Source organism: Pecten maximus, chromosome 9, assembly GCF_902652985.1.
Source record: "Pecten maximus chromosome 9, xPecMax1.1, whole genome shotgun sequence".
Lineage (NCBI taxonomy): Eukaryota > Metazoa > Mollusca > Bivalvia > Pectinida > Pectinidae > Pecten > Pecten maximus.
The window spans coordinates 18564566-18580748 of NC_047023.1; the positions used below are offsets into that span (position 1 = coordinate 18564566).

At 38.0% G+C, this 16183-nt stretch overlaps 1 protein-coding gene across 10 annotated transcripts in view; it reads left to right on the top strand.

Moving 5' to 3' along the window:
• Positions 1–12026, top strand: part of LOC117334867 (rho guanine nucleotide exchange factor 28-like) — a 209554-nt gene extending 197528 nt beyond the window's left edge. For all 10 annotated transcript variants that reach the window (XM_033894704.1, XM_033894703.1, XM_033894701.1 and 7 more), the window contains 4 exons: positions 7007–7156; positions 7374–7490; positions 7735–8639; positions 8860–12026. In XM_033894704.1, coding sequence (XP_033750595.1) covers positions 7007–7156; positions 7374–7490; positions 7735–8631 — 1164 coding nt within the window. In that variant the 3' untranslated portion in view covers positions 8632–8639; positions 8860–12026. The remainder of the gene's footprint in view (positions 1–7006; positions 7157–7373; positions 7491–7734; positions 8640–8859) is intronic.
• Positions 12027–16183: the final 4157 nt, after the last annotated feature.

A 16183-nucleotide genomic window follows, 5' to 3' on the forward strand; every position in this document is an offset into this window, starting at 1 on the left:
ACAGAGTAGGTATGTACTGTTCACTTTGGGTCTGTCCATACTGACAGTTAAACAATGTCTCACGAATGCCTCCATTTATGTTGTAATAATGTGAAAATCTGCAACAATAATATTTTGGTGTGTATCAGTCTAGGTTTACGGGTCAAAGGTCACTTCTGACTAATTTTAAGCAAGAATGTCTAACTACATATTATGTGAATTAGGTTAGTAATGACTTAGACAGATGTCTGTGTGAAAGGTTAAACATGAATTCATGTGTAACATGATCTGATACTTCATTCTTTACTTGAGAGTTGAAATTAATTGATTGTATGCATGATTTAATTTGTTTCACCATTTTGTAGGCTTTCATACCTGTATCATATTACTGAATACCACACAGCTGAAACCATGAATCTCCAGTATATTACACTAAAGTTCCTTAACTTGAGATTTTGTGTGTCTGATAAGTATGTGTCTAACAAGGAGTTACAGGGCCATGACAAAACACGGGACAGGTCATTATTGCTCAGATTTTAATAACATCTCAGTTTTTGTGGAATTTTTAAATTCATGTCAGTTTTCACTCCTATTAAATATTTGTTAGTTAACTGAAATGACAAAAACATTTATAATAAATGTCAGAGATTATGTGAGGATCTAGGTGACAGCATCCTAGACAGTAGCCTTGTCCCCTCTCACAGTTGTCAGGGGGACACCTGTACATTACATACATAAATAGCCTGGGGTCACATTTCACTGGAGGGATGTCACCCTAAATATACATTTATAGTTAGTATAAATACACTACCATCACATTATACATGTTAACTGAGGTTAATGATCATCAATTAGAGGGGTTTAAGATGGCATGACAAATTCCATACCATAATGCTACGGTATCCCGCATGATGTCATGGTGACAATGTATAGCAGGTTTATATTGGAGGTTGCGTACATGTTTAGGAGTCTGTGTCATCAGACAGTAATTTGTGTCATTGTGACCCCATACACACATTTAGCTCAATGTTCACTTATCATACAAGATGACAGCACTGTACCAACAAAAGCACAGACCATGTTTCATCACATTCCTCCAGTTTACACCCTCATTCCGTGTGTGGCAGACTGGCATTTACAAATGGAATGTCAGTTAAATTAGAAATTCAATAAATCTATCAATATTCTAAATATCTGAATTAGTTTAATTTGACTCCATGGAGTCATGTGTCATGGATTAGAATTTCTGCATTCTCATCATTGAAATTTCATGGCATGTCCTCAGACAGCCCTAATCTGAGCGGGACTGTGATTGAGATGGCATGTTGTCAGAGAGCCCTAATCTGAGAGTCTGAGAGCCGTTATCTGAGCATTCAAGAGCCCAATCGTGCACATCTGAGAGCCCTAATCTGAGTGTCCATGAGCCCTTATTTATTTGAGCATTGAAGAGCCCTGTTGTGCAGAGAGCCCTAATTTTAGTGTCCATGAGCCCTAATCTGAGTGTCCAAGAGCCCTTATTTTAGTTTCCATGAGCCCTAATCTAAGTGTCCATGAGCCCTAATCTAAGTGTCCATGAGCCCTAATTTTAGTGTCAATGAGCCCTAATTTTAGTGTCCATGAGCACTAATCTGGGTGTCCATAAGCCCAGATCTGAGCATGTTGGAGCTCAAGTCTAAGCAGGACTGTGATTAAGATTGCATGTCGTCTGAGATCTCTAACTGAGCAGGACTGTGATTGAGATGGCATGGCCTTGAAAGCCCTTGTCAGAGCAGGACTGTGATTGAGATGGCATGGCCTTGAAAGCCCTTGTCAGAGCAGGACTGCGGTTGAGGGAGTCTAACAAAAAAATGACTGTACTGTAATATAACCAATTTTTTGTTAATATATCTTGATTGCTGCCTGTTTAATGTCAGAAATATGTTGAAATTGTCACGTAATTTGGCAGATGGTATAAAAAATCTTTCAATTAAGTGAATTTAGTCATACAGAGTAGCCACACCCTGCAATGTGTAACCCCACGTTAAGAGAGGCAGTGCCTGTTAGCACTGATAACACCCCCTGTAAGGTATAGCCCTAATAAACAACAACCCTGTTGTGTATGGAAGCTGGGAGCAAGATAAGACTACATGTTTATATAGAAGATGAATCCGACAGACTCTGTAAGATACATCTGTTGTCTCTGTCACAGACAAAGTTCAGCTCTTTGACAGAACTCTACAGCAGTGTCAGATAAACGTTTGAGTCAGTCATAGCGTTCTGTAGGGATTGCCCAACCTAGATTTGTGGTCTCAAACTCTCCAATGATCTTCCTTCACACACAAAATGTCTTTGATAAGAAAAAGAGAGATCAATATAGCAAGTGAAGGAATAAGATGAAGTGTTGTTGATATGTTGGTTGTGGTTATGTGATGGATGACTATATCACAGACAGTGTAGAATTACTTGCATTACCTGTTGCTAAAACATTATAAGGATAATTACTAGATTTGTATAGATGTAACAGGACCTTGGCCACATCCTATTAAGTACTTATCCCTATTTATACAGTGTTGTCATCGGTTTGCACCCAAAGGCACACCACCCAGCTTTCAAGCTGTGAGAATCTGTTATTTTCATGAGTGAATTTGACACCAAATTGCAGTTTGACCAACCTTATTTTGTAGAATTGACCTCTAGCTTTTGATGGAATTTGTTATTGAGGCTTGTTTTTGGCTCTGCACCCGATGACTGGTGACAATTAATTAAGTGAGATTTGACGGTACATTTGTCACATGGCGAGGCAGTACTTGTCCGGGCCATGTAACAGGACATAGCATTAACAAGTACAGTTAGTTAGTGCTTTCATTATCCCGTTGACATAAAATCCATTACATGTATAATGTAACAAAAATTCATACTTTCAGACAAGTGAAATGAATTTTCTCATGAAAGAAAACAAAAACACATTAGGTGAAATGGCTTGTATTAAGACTGAAATACGATAGGCCTGGTACAATGTACACCACCTTTTCTGTAATTGTTCAGCTGGCGCTACCCACTCGGTGAAGGAGGAAGTCAGATTAGGATTGTCTCCGTTCACTTTTTGGGGAATTATGAAAATTGATTCTTTTTATTTAGAAAAAGTTATACAGCCTGGGTGTAGTATGTTGTACTGACGTCCGTCTCCCAAAGCTACCTCTGTCTCTTCCCACACCTCCTGATACAGGGTAGGGTTACAACGTATCCGCTACTGTTTTATATATCCACCCTCTTACTTTTCATGAACATAGAGGAACTATGATATAGCATGTCTACTCTAGGCTTGTCAATAAAGTAGTTGAAAATGTTCTGAATCACATGTGGAATTATCAATAAAAATGTTGAAAAAAATATTTTGAGTATGGCCAGTTAATGTTGAAAAAAATATTTTGAGTATGGCCAGGTTACTTGGAGAAACAATAGTTAGTACTGTATGTGAAGGTCATGGCAGTAAAGATGGTCAGTACTGTAGGTCAAGGTCATGGCAGTAAAGATTGTCAGTACTGTAGGTCAAGGTCATTGCAGTAAAGATTGTCATTACTGTAGGTCAAGGTCATGGCAGTAAAGATTGTCAGTACTGTAGGTCAAGGTCATCACAGTAAAGATGGTCAGTACTGTAGGTCAAGGTCATCACAGTAAAGATGGTCAGTACTGTAGGTCAATGTCATGGCAGTAAAGATTGTCAGTAATGTAGGTTAAGGTCATAATAATAATGATCAGTGATCAAGGCCATATGGCAGTAATAGTACTGTAGGTCAAAACTGATATTAACAATTTTCTGTACTGTAGATCAAGGTCACTAATTTACAGTCACAATGGCTATTATTGTCAAGATCAAGGTCGGATGTGTCTGATCAGGAATGGTTAGATTGATCATGGATTGAGAATCTTGGTATAAACCCTGTTGGTCACTCCATTGAACTGATGTTGAGACAGACTATTAGGCAATATATTAGAGTCTCTGTGAGAGGATGCAGACCCTTGAGGAGACAGACAGATATATTTACCCTCACTGTAGAGGATCAAAATAGCCTAGTGAGGATGTCATATGAATCCCATCTCTTCCAAAGATATCACAATAGCCCACTTAGTGCTGTGATCACTGGCTATAGAACATGTTATGAGTGTCTATGTCTCCACCTTTCTCCTGAGAAAATACTCAGTAAATCAGATCTAACGAAGGTGTTAAATCATATCAAAATCTCCACTACAGCACCACATTTGTTTTTAATTTCACATTTTTGTAGAAATCCTTCAAAAATCCTTTAAAAAAGATTAAGAATTCAAAAAATGAACAATGAAACAATTCAACATTCTTAACTTAATAATTTATATAAAATTTAAATTTTTATTTATGCAAAAGAATGTTGAACTAGTTAGATTTAGTGTTGGTGAAGTCTTCCTAACATTATTTTAGACAGAGGTGTTCACACAGGTGTTGACTTGATGTAATTAGATATCTGGCTCTGAGCACTTGACTTGACCATCAGACTGGTAAAACCTGTGAGGGAGCCATTGTCAGGTTTTATATTTCTCTGTTTGAATACTGATCAGATGTATACAGTACAGGGTAACCGGGGTAAGGCAGGAATTTCGGTGAAAACTTACACCCGTACAGGACCTCTTTGTGCACCTTATAGTCAAAGTTAGATATTTTGGTGGAAAAAAAAAGTACACCTATCAAATGATGAAATTGTAGTAATGAATTAAAGAATGTTCTGTTAACTGATCGGTGCTTCTAACTTAATGAACTCGGACCATTCTGATTGTCATTGCTGGATGATATTGTGAAATTGTTTCTCAAATTGTGTCTGTGTTTGACAGGTATTAGTCGTTTAGGGTGATATTAAATGATTGTGACCCGTAGACATGGCCCCAAAAACTGTAGAAATGACCATAAGTTATCGTAATGTAAAACACACTTCCACTCCCTTCAATGTTTGGCCCCTGGTTGAATTTCTACCTGGTGTGGTGAAGGTGAGATTATACCCATCTTGTGCTGTTATCATATGTCCAGAGAAAGATGCTTGACCCTGATTTCTAGTACATAGGAGTTACAATAGCTCTGTCATTATAGTTATGTAAGCTCAAGTAAAAATCGTAGGTGCGTTGTTGTTCGATGCTTCCAACCAGTGGTGGTTTGTTTCTCAGGAAGCTGAGATATGGGCTGGTCTGTACTGTGGTGGTTGTGTCCTTGCCCAGGACACTAGCCTAATTGCTCTGGATTGTATGCGACATTCAAGCCTCCTGTCTGTTGTTCAGTGAGGTATTCACCAACTACTACAATGAGACCCCGCCTCAAAATGACCCTGGCTGTTCAGGGGGCAATAAACCCAACAAACAAACATTACTTGATTGCTCTGGATAGCATAGGAAGGGTCTCTTGTATGTTGTGCAGTGAATTATGTAGCCACCAGCTGCTACAAGTGAGACTCCCAACTCCCAAAATGACCCTGGCTTTTGACAGGGCAGTAAAGTAAACAAGCGAACCAACTATGCCATATATCGCTATATATATATGATATTTATGGTAATCAACAAAATAATTTGGCAAGTAGGAGCTCGCCTAGACACAAAGATTGATGATTGTTCTCTATATAAAAATACAACATGCAGAAAGATTTCAATTAGTGATAAATGTTAAATTGTTTTTTCAATTGCAAAATTTAAATATCAAATGCAAAGAATGTAGCTTAACTTTTATCCATTTAGAATTAAAGTACAGCATTTGACTATAGATTGGTGATTTATAGGTGTTGTAAATCATTGTGACATTGTAAATAGAAATGTTGTATATTGATACGGACTACAGAACACAGGTTTGTCTGTGTCTGGACTACATCACACATTTATCTATATTGTCTGACTCCTAGCCATTTGTCATGTTGGCTAGTTTTTCTGCTGCCAATGATACTTTTTAGTGAAACGTAATTGCAGGTGATGTGGAATTGAGGTGAAGTGTCACAGGGGAAAAAATCTCGGTTGATACATGTGTGTCATCTGTGTGGGGTGTGAGCCAACGACAAATTAACCTCTTTTAGCTTAATTTACACTGCTCATCTTCTCATGCAACTATCCTATAGTCAAGGCCGCAGTGAGCTGTGAGTTAGGATGTATGTCTGACAGCTGTTCATTGTGTTGTAGGTGTGATAGAAATATCCACTTACAAACGTCATACCTGTCACTTTTCTACCTGTCTTCACAGGTGTTGACTGTTGCGCTCTCATGATACAGCACTCACAGCATTTATTGTGTACATCTACATCACCTTACAAATAATCTTTGACAACAAGGAATCTTCATTCAATGTCTACAAATCTGTAAAAATAATCTCCAGTGACATCTACAAAACTGTACAAATAATCTCCAGTGACATCTACAAAACCGTACAAATAATCTCCAGTGACATCTACAAAACCCGTACAAATAATCTCCAGTGACATCTACAAAACCCTACAAATAATCCCCAGTGACATCTACACAACTACAAATTATCTGCGACATGCTTTTGATTTCTCATTGATTTGACATCATAAACTTTAACATATTGGAAACCGAGGATATCATGGATGACCTGTTTAAAATTATTCTGTGGTGCACAAATCTTTCTATTAGTAACTTTAGGGAATCTCAGGTGGCATTCATAGTTACACTTCAGGGGAAAATTTGATGGCATTCATTTAGAGACTTGAGGCAATTTCTTGTGGCATTCATAGAGAGAAATTGATTGCTTTTGTTTTTCCATTCTGAATGAATTTTGTTTCAAGGCAGGTCTTGTTATTGGTTTCCTCTAAAATTGGTACATTTTAAATTCAATAAATTATTTGTTCTGGATAAATAAAAAGATTTTTTTTTCTGCATACTTTCTGTTACAATCCAATATAGAAACAATGACTAGTGGTTTGTATAGAGAGATATGTAAATCTACATGATCCTTTTTTCTTTTTTCTTTTATTAACACAGTTTATATGTATCTGTATATAATGATTACTTTTCTTTGTCCTTCTAGCATCTGACAGCCCAACAAGGTACTGCAGTGGAAACTCTCCGAGCTCAACTGGCCGAGGCCAATGAGCGTATCAACAAACTGTCAGCAGAGGTGCACGAACGTAAGGGTGGCTACAGGTACAACCAGCTAGAGGAACTCCGCAATCTACAGGTGAGTACCCGGGTATACAGTCTGTAGGCTAAAAACTGTTTAGATTCATCGTAATAAACTAACAGTCAATGGCATATCATATATACAAACAGTTCATGTATCTTAATATACAAAATAGCTCATATTTAAGCAGTCTAAACAGTCATTGTTAAGTCTTCGATTCTATTGACCTAAAGGTAGTAAAACAGTTACATATGATATATTATTGTGTTTGCAGGAAATGGTAAGAAAGGAAAAACAAGCATTCGAAAGAGAGAAGGAACGTGAAAGAAACTACGCTGAACAGGAGCGTCAGAATCTGGAGGAGATGAAACAAGCCATTAAATTAGAGGAGGTATGATGTCAAGAGTTTTTTATTTTTGGGGAAATTTTTTTCTTTAAACCTAATCATTTTTGATGTAACTGATTCAATTGAACACTATTGAAAATACCTTCTAAATGTCGAGTAATTTTTTTTAAAGTTTTGGTTTAAGAAAATATTAAATTTCATTCATGATCAAGAAAAAAATGATTTGACATGTGTGTGTGGTAGAGACACCGATATCTGTAATTGTGAAAACTTTGATATAATTTTGCAGGAAAAATTGGAGAGGGAACGTCGTGAGATAGCGGCAGAAATTCAGTCACAGAAGGATGACCTCAGACAGGACAAGGAACGCTATCAGGCCCAGATAATGTTATGGGAAAGCCAGCTTCGGAAAGATGGACATTCTAGTGCCCCGGGTGTGACCCAGCTTAGTGGCTCGGAGTCTCATGACACCCACTCGGACTTTGGTCAAGTTACCAAAAGAGACAATTCGCCGAGCAATGCTCAGGCAAACCATAGACGATCTGCGTCAGCAGATTTTTGTCAAATGATTGAAAATGACATGGACAGACTTCGACAGGGTAATGTGAAAACTACCCGTCGTGAAATGGCAGCCAGCCGCTCTGATTCGCGGGCTGGTTTGTCATCTAGTGCTAGTAAAAAGAACCTGCCCGAACATTTGTTAAGTGCTAAAAATGAACAAAAGGTGTCTGGAATAAAAGTGCAACAACAGATTCCAACACGTAGCGGACTAGCTACAGGACAAGTGTCCTCTAGTAGCATGATGGGTAAAGGCAGCAGTGTACAGCAGGTCTTACCATTCAAACTGGCTGCCAGTGGAAGTAACAGTTCATTAAACAGTGGTGCCGCGGGACCCCAAAACAGTGCTAGTCAGGGACAAAAACCCTACAACTCACGGACTAACATGATGCCTAACAAGCAGTCATCGTCATCTTCTCTGTCCCGTATTATGAAGTTAGCAGAGCCCGGTTCTAGCAAGGGAAGGTCATCCAGTCTGACCTCTGTCCCTAGTCTGTTGCTAGGTGACAAAAGTCACACACATAAGTCAGCCTCTGTGGACTTCCCTAACTCTGGGGCTCCACAGGGGGCAGCTCCGGGCAAGACAGACCTGTCATCTGAGAAGGCAGATGATGAAATTTATTGCTAGAAATTTGGGTAAGTAGTGGAACTGAGATTGTTTTATCGATCATATTAATAATATTTAAAGTCAGTAAATGTAAAAGCTAATTTCACAAGCCTATGTTTAAACAAAATGTGTGTTGTGAGTTTATCACCAATAGAATTATAAGAGGTGAAAAAAAAATTCACATTACCTTATATATTTCTATGCAAATGGTAAAAATTACATCACTAATTTATTTTTGGTGTTTTTCAGTTTTTCTTGTTAGAGGATCAAGTATTCCAGCAATACTGAGGTTGTTAGAAAAGTTCCAAGCTTTTCTAGGAGTGACTGCATTTCGCCAATAAAAGCAGAGTCTTCTCAGAGGGCATTTAGAGGTTACGACCTATGAACTGTTGACCAAGGTTCAAGGTCATGCAGAAGCTAAAAATACTCAGGATTTACAAGTATCAAAGAATATGGTCTGTCTTAATGAGCTTTGAACAAAATCAACACCCAAAACAGTACATGACCAAGAAATTGTACAAGTCATTGGTTACCAAAGAGGAGCTGTTTTGTTTTTTTCTTCTCAATATTTGGCACCATGTCATCTAAGAAGATATTTACCACCACGTAATCCGCTGGGAAATTAACATCACGCAAATCCATCAAGGAATTTGGCACTGAATAATCCACGAAAAACCAAAGGAGCTAGCACTCAACTGTGTTAGCAAAAGATGAACACATGCGTTCAAGGGCATTGCACATATACCCAAATAAGGACATTTTACCCATATAGGGACATTACCCAATTAGAGAATGCTGGACATGACTCATTGGGGATTTGTTGATTCAGGAATTAATGCTGAATGGCAAATTATTTTTTGTTTCTGTCCTTATTGCCTTGACCCAAACTAGGTCTTATATCCCTGTTTATTTGTTGGTAAATAATGCTCCATAAGTCTTTACTGGGTATTTATTTGGATCAGTGTATAGGATCATAGTTAATCATATTTTAAAGAAATATTTATGATTTTGTTTGATTTTAACAGAAATTGGCAAAAAAAAAAACAAGTGATCTCATTTGATATATTCACTAGCTGTTATCTGTTCCTTAGTTTGTATATCACTGCTACAATTCACCCGTGTTCTACACCTCATTGAAGCTGGAATTGAAGCCATCTTAAGTATTTCTGAAATATTGGGAAAATCCTAAAAAGAGTCAAACTTTCTTTATAAAATTCTGTAAAATGATTTTGTGAGAAGACTTCTAAGTCTTGTATAAATTATAAAGTTAATTATTTTCTAATTTATGTTAATATTTTATGGAAAAATATTGGTAAATATTTGATTACAGATGCTGAACTTTTTTCCATGTTATATCACCATTAACCGTTAAGTGGAACTCTCTTCCTCAGCTTGACGGTGAAAGCGTATGATATAAGTACAGACTGTAGTTTTAAATGACTATGTAAATGTGCAATAAGTCTACAGGTATATGCCTTGTTGACATTTTAGCATTTAATTTTGATTAATTGGTGGAATTAATTGTTCTAATAGATTTGTCATGTGTTCTAGCTAAACAAGTGATATTTTTAAACATGTAGAAACATTTCATAATTTATAGTGTGACCTTAATGTACAGCATAACTTAAGGTCAATATCTCTGTAATTGGTGAAATTACTATGCTAAATTTAAGTTCACGTCAAAATAGCTCACCAGGTATATTTTAGGTGGCTCACCAAGTACTACAGGTAGCTCACCAAATATGGTAGAGGAAGTTCACCAAGTATCATTTGGTTGGCTCACTCAAGTATAGTTTGGTTGGCTCGTTCACGTATGCTTCGGGTAGCTCACTAAGTGTGCTTCAGGTAGCTCACCAAGTGTAAGGTCAAATTGTCTTGTATAGATTTACCAGAAGATGGTCCTAGTATAATTGGAACTCTTCACTTAAGAAGGTGGAATAGCTGTACTGTTAAATTCCTCCTTAACTCTATGCTTTCAGTGCATTATTTGGTGTTATTTAACAGTACCTGCCTATTTTTCCTGCTTGACTTGTTGTGTTGGGAGTCAGTTAATTAAAGGCCTACCTGTCTCGGAGACTGACTTACCGGAACTCGACTTTTGTTTTACAGTGTTGTTGTCATGTACAGGGCCATTGCTGTACATATAATGTATGTTCATATTTACGGTCCGTATTTGTACATACGCATACACATGTATTAAAACCTGATTGGGACAAACTCACGGAATGAACACCTGGCTATACTAAGGGGAGAATTTAGAGCTTTAGTCATGCCACCCCTCAAAAGAGTCCCTGAATGTCCAGGGAGGTATTTAGGGGTGTAATGCCTAATCTGGCTGATTTACTCTGAAGAGAAACATTATTTATTCCTATATTTAACACACATTCCCTATTGACGATAACAGAGGTTTTATTTTTATGTGTTTAATTTTTTATAGGAAATTTATTTGATTGCAGCAATATTTCATTTTTTTTTTTGGGTAACACACCTTTTTGACTCAAAAAATACATGTCGGTGAGCGTAATATGTACATGCGTACCGTTAATGTTAGATTAGTCATGGGTCTCAGTGGTTCATTAGATATTGTAACGATGTTGTTATTTCAATTCTTCCGAGAATCAGAGTTTTTTGTTAAATTTTTATATGATGTAGGAAGTCAGTTCAGTGGATTTTTACTGAATGAATGAGAATTTGTTTAGACAACAGTTTCTACTCTCTCTAGAAATGATCCTTTTTCGTGACAGGTACGTGAGCTGTCTATCACACTAGTCAGTGTGTTTATCAAGCTATTATTGACTGATGAGCAAATTTTAATGAATATGTAAATTTCAAATATGAATATGCATGTAAGATGTATCGTTATATATAATAATATGCATGTTGATCATTAAGATTAAGTTAAAGGTATGTATTGTTTATTTGGGAGTCACCAGTTGAGATATGTGATAGATCTGGAATTTAGTATAGAGTGATATAAGTTTATAGATAAAATATATATATCACACCTATTACAAAGGTTAAAACTTAAATTCAAAAATACTTTTTTGAGTAGTAAATTATGTGTAAGTTATTAATAGTTTGTTCAGGTGCCATGGAAACTGTTGATCCTGGTTACGAGTAAGGTTCCAGTAATGTTTGGAATCTGTTTTGACGACTGTAAACAGGTACTGTTTGTGATTTGGTCATGTATTAACCTGTGACATATCTGTTATAGGGGAAAGGTTGTAACACCCTTTCCTTGTATATAGCGCGATGTTATTTTGTTCTTTCGAGGCCGATGTGAACGGCTGCCATGTTATGTTCACACATGGCCTGAGGATTTCGAAGTCATGTAAATGTTTTACTTTTTTATTGATAAATGAAGAAACACTGAAAAAAATACAATATGGTTTTTAATAAAGATGAAAACAATATAATTCTGTGTAATAGTTATTTATCATCCTGTGTATTTAGACAGTATCCTTGTCATACTGTTTCCACCAATCAGTGTAGGATCAGAACTCTTATATCTCAAAGTATCTTCGAACAATAATAATCACCCCGATCAACTCATTATTTAATCCACTGATCAATTCATTATCTTATCTCCCTCATCAATTCATTATTTAATCTCCCTCATCAATTCATTATTTAATCCACCTGATCAATTCATTATTTAATCCTCTGATCAATTCAATATCTAATCTCCATGATCAATTCATTATTTAATCCTCGTGATCAATTCATTATTTAATCCCCTGATTAATTTATTTTCTAATCTATCGGATCAATTCATTATCGAATCCTGATCAATTCATTACCTAATCCACCTGATCAATTCATTATCTAATCTGCATGATCAATTCATTATCCAGAGAACATTTTTCAAATCGTTTCCAGTAACATTGACATTTGACTTCGACCTTTTTATTGAAAAAAAATAAGCGAAAAAAAATTAAGCAACCACTTCTGATAAGAAAGCCAGTGTGTGAAGTTAGAGTTGGATCTGTCCACTTGTGATATTGTGTGGAAATAATGGTAATCTGAACAGGGAACTGTCTGGGGACTTGTGTGTTATTGTGTGGAAATAATGGTAATCCGAACAGGGAACTGTCTGGGTGTTATTGAGTGAAAACAATATTTCTATGATCTTGACCTTTGACCTTCACATCAAAAAGTAATTCCAATCAAGCTGTATAGGTATGCAGCTTTGTCATTCCAAAGAAACTAAGTATTGGGCAGACACATTTTCTATGTAAGGTAACAGTTACATTGACCTTTAGACCTCAAAAGAAATCCTAAAAATTGCTCTTATTAGGAATTAGTGTGTATTTTTAGCTTGATTTGTCTAATTCAATATGAGTTATTTTCTGGAAAACAGATCTTTAGTAATAGTAGCACTGAAGTTTAACCTTTAAACATGATAAAAAATCCCAAGTAAGCACTCTCAATGTCTGCAGTTTGAGATTGAACAGTCTACATGGATTTGATATTGTGTGGAAATTATAATGCAATGGATTAACAGCAGATTACCGGAGGTGGTGTCTTACAGGAGTTATGTCTTACCAGAGGTTGTGTCTTACAGGAGTTATGTCTTACCAGAGGTGTCTTACTGTAGTTGATGTCTTACCAGAGATGGTGTCTTACTGGAGTTATGTCTTGCCAGAGGTGGTGTCTTACATGAGTTTATGTCTTACCAGAGGTGGTGTCTTACAGGAGTTTATGTCTTACCAGAGGTGGTGTCTTACATGAGTTTATGTCTTACCAGAGGTGGTGTCTTACAGGAGTTTATGTCTTACCAGAGGTGGTGTCTTACCACAGTCAATGTCTTACCAGATGTGGTGTCTAACAGGAGTTATGTCTTACCAGATGTGGTGTCTGACAGGAGTTATGTCTTACCAGATGTGGTGTCTGACAGGAGTTATGTCTTACCAGAGGTGGTGTCTGACAGGAGTTATGTCTTACCTGAGATGGTGTCTTACAGGAGTTTATGTCTTACCAGAGGTGGTGTCTTACAGGAGTTATGTCTTACCAGAAGTGGTGTCTTTTCAGATGTGGTGTCTTACAGGAGTTTATGTCTTACCAGAGGTGGTGTCTTACAGGAGTTTATGCCTTACCAGAGGTGGTGTCTTACAGGAGTTATGTCTTACCAGAGGTGGTGTCTTTTCAGATGTGGTGTCTTACAGGAGTTATGTCTTACCGGAGTTGATGTCTTACTGGAGTTTATGTCTTACCAGAGGTGGTGTCTTACAGGAGTTTATGTCTTACCAGAGGTGGTGTCTTACAGGAGTTATGTCTTACCAGAGGTGGTGTCTTTTCAGATGTGGTGTCTTACAGGAGTTGTCTTACCGGAGTTGATGTCTTACTGGAGTTTATGTCTTACCAGAGGTGGTGTCTTACCACAGTTTATTTCTTACCAGAGGTGGTGTCTTACAGGAGTTATGTCTTACCAGAGGTGGTGTCTTACTGTAGTTTATGTCTTACCAGATGTGGTGTCTGACAGGAGTTATGTCTTACCAGAGGTAGTGTCTTACAGGAGTTTATGTCTTACCAGAGGTGGTGTCTTACCACAGTCGATGTCTTACCAGAGGTGGTGTCTTACTGGAGTTGATGTCTTAGCAGAGGTAGTGTATTACAGATGTGGTCACTTGAGTTAATGTCCTACTGGAGAGGGGGTCTTAATACAGTTGATGTCTTACCCGAGTTGGTTTCTTTCCACAGTTGATATCTTACCAGTGTTGCTGTCTTACAAAATGGTGGTGTCTTATCAATGATATTGTCTTACAAGTGATGCTGTCTTACCAGTGATGTTGTCTTACCAGAGGTGATGTCTTACCAGTGATATTGTCTTACCAGAGGTGGTGTCAACCAGTGATATTGTCTTACCAGAGATGGTGTCTTGTGTCTTACCAGTGATATTGTCTTACCAGAGGTCATGTCTTACCAGTAATGTTGTCTTACCAGATGTGGTGTCTTACCAGAAGTCATGTCTTATCAGTGATGTTTTCTTACCAGAGGTGGTGTCAACCAGTGATATTGTCTTACCAGTGATATTGTCTTACCAGAGGTCGTGTCTTACCAGTGGTGGTGTCTTACCAGTAATGTTGTCTTACCAGAGGTAGTGTCTTACCAGAGGTCGTGTCTTACCAGTGATATTGTCTTACCAGTGGTGGTGTCTTACCAGAGGTCGTGTCTTACCAGTGGTGGTGTCTTACCAGAGGTCGTGTCTTACCAGTAATGTTGTCTTACCAGAGGTCGTGTCTTACCAGAGGTCGTGTCTTACCAGTGATATTGTCTTACCAGTGGTGGTGTCTTACCAGAGGTCGTGTCTTACCAGAGGTCGTGTCTTACCAGTAATGTTGTCTTACCAGAAGTGGTGTCTTACCAGAGGTCGTGTCTTACCAGTAATGTTGTCTTACCAGAGGTCGTGTCTTACCAAAGGTCGTGTCTTACCAGTGATATTGTCTTACCAGAGGTGGTGTCTTGTGTCTTACCAGTGATGTTGTCTTACCAGAGGTGGTGTCTTACCAGTAATGTTGTCTTATCAGAGGTCGTGTCTTACCACAGGTCGTGTCTTACCAGTGATATTGTCTTACCAGTGGTGGTGTCTTACCAGAGGTCGTGTCTTACCAGAGGTGGTGTCTTACCAGTGATATTGTCTTACCAGAAGTGGTGTCTTACCAGCGGTGGTGTCTTACCAGAGGTCGTGTCTTACCAGAGGTGGTGTCTTACCAATGATATTGTCTTACCAGCGGTGGTGTCTTACCAGAGGTCGTGTCTTACCAGAGGTCTGTGTCTTACCAGTGATATTGTCTTACCAGTGGAGGTGTCTTATCAGATGTGCTCTTATTGTAGACTAGGTATAACCAAAGACTGTCTTACCAAGGGTGGTGTTTTAGTAGTGTTGGTGTTTTTCCTAAGACTGTATCTTACCAGAGATGGTGTCTTGTGCCTTACCAGTGATATTGTCTTACCAGAGGTCGTGTCTTACCAGAGGTCTGTGTCTTACCAGTGATATTGTCTTACCAGTGGAGGTGTCTTATCAGATGTGCTCTTATTGTAGACTAGGTATAACCAAAGACTGTCTTACCAAGGGTGGTGTTTTAGTAGTGTTGGTGTTTTTCCTAAGACTGTATCTTACCAGAGGTCGTGTCTTACCAGAGGTCTGTGTCTTACCAGTGATATTGTCTTACCAGTGGAGGTGTCTTATCAGATGTGCTCTTATTGTAGACTAGGTATAACCAAAGACTGTCTTACCAAGGGTGGTGTTTTAGTAGTGTTGGTGTTTTTCCTAAGACTGTATCTTACCAGAGATGGTGTCTTGTGCCTTACCAGTGATATTGTCTTACCAGAGGTGGTGTCAACCAGTGATGTTGTCTTACCAGAGGTGGTGTCTTACCAGAGGTCGTGTCTTACCAGTGGTGGTGTCTTACCAGTAATGTTGTCTTATCAGAGGTCATGTCTTACCAGAAGTGGTGTCTTACCAGAGGTCGTGTCTTACCAGTAATGTTGTCTTACCAGAGGTCGTGTCTTACCAGAGGTCGTGTCTTACCAGTGATATTGTCTTACCAGTGGTGGTGTCTTACCAGTGATA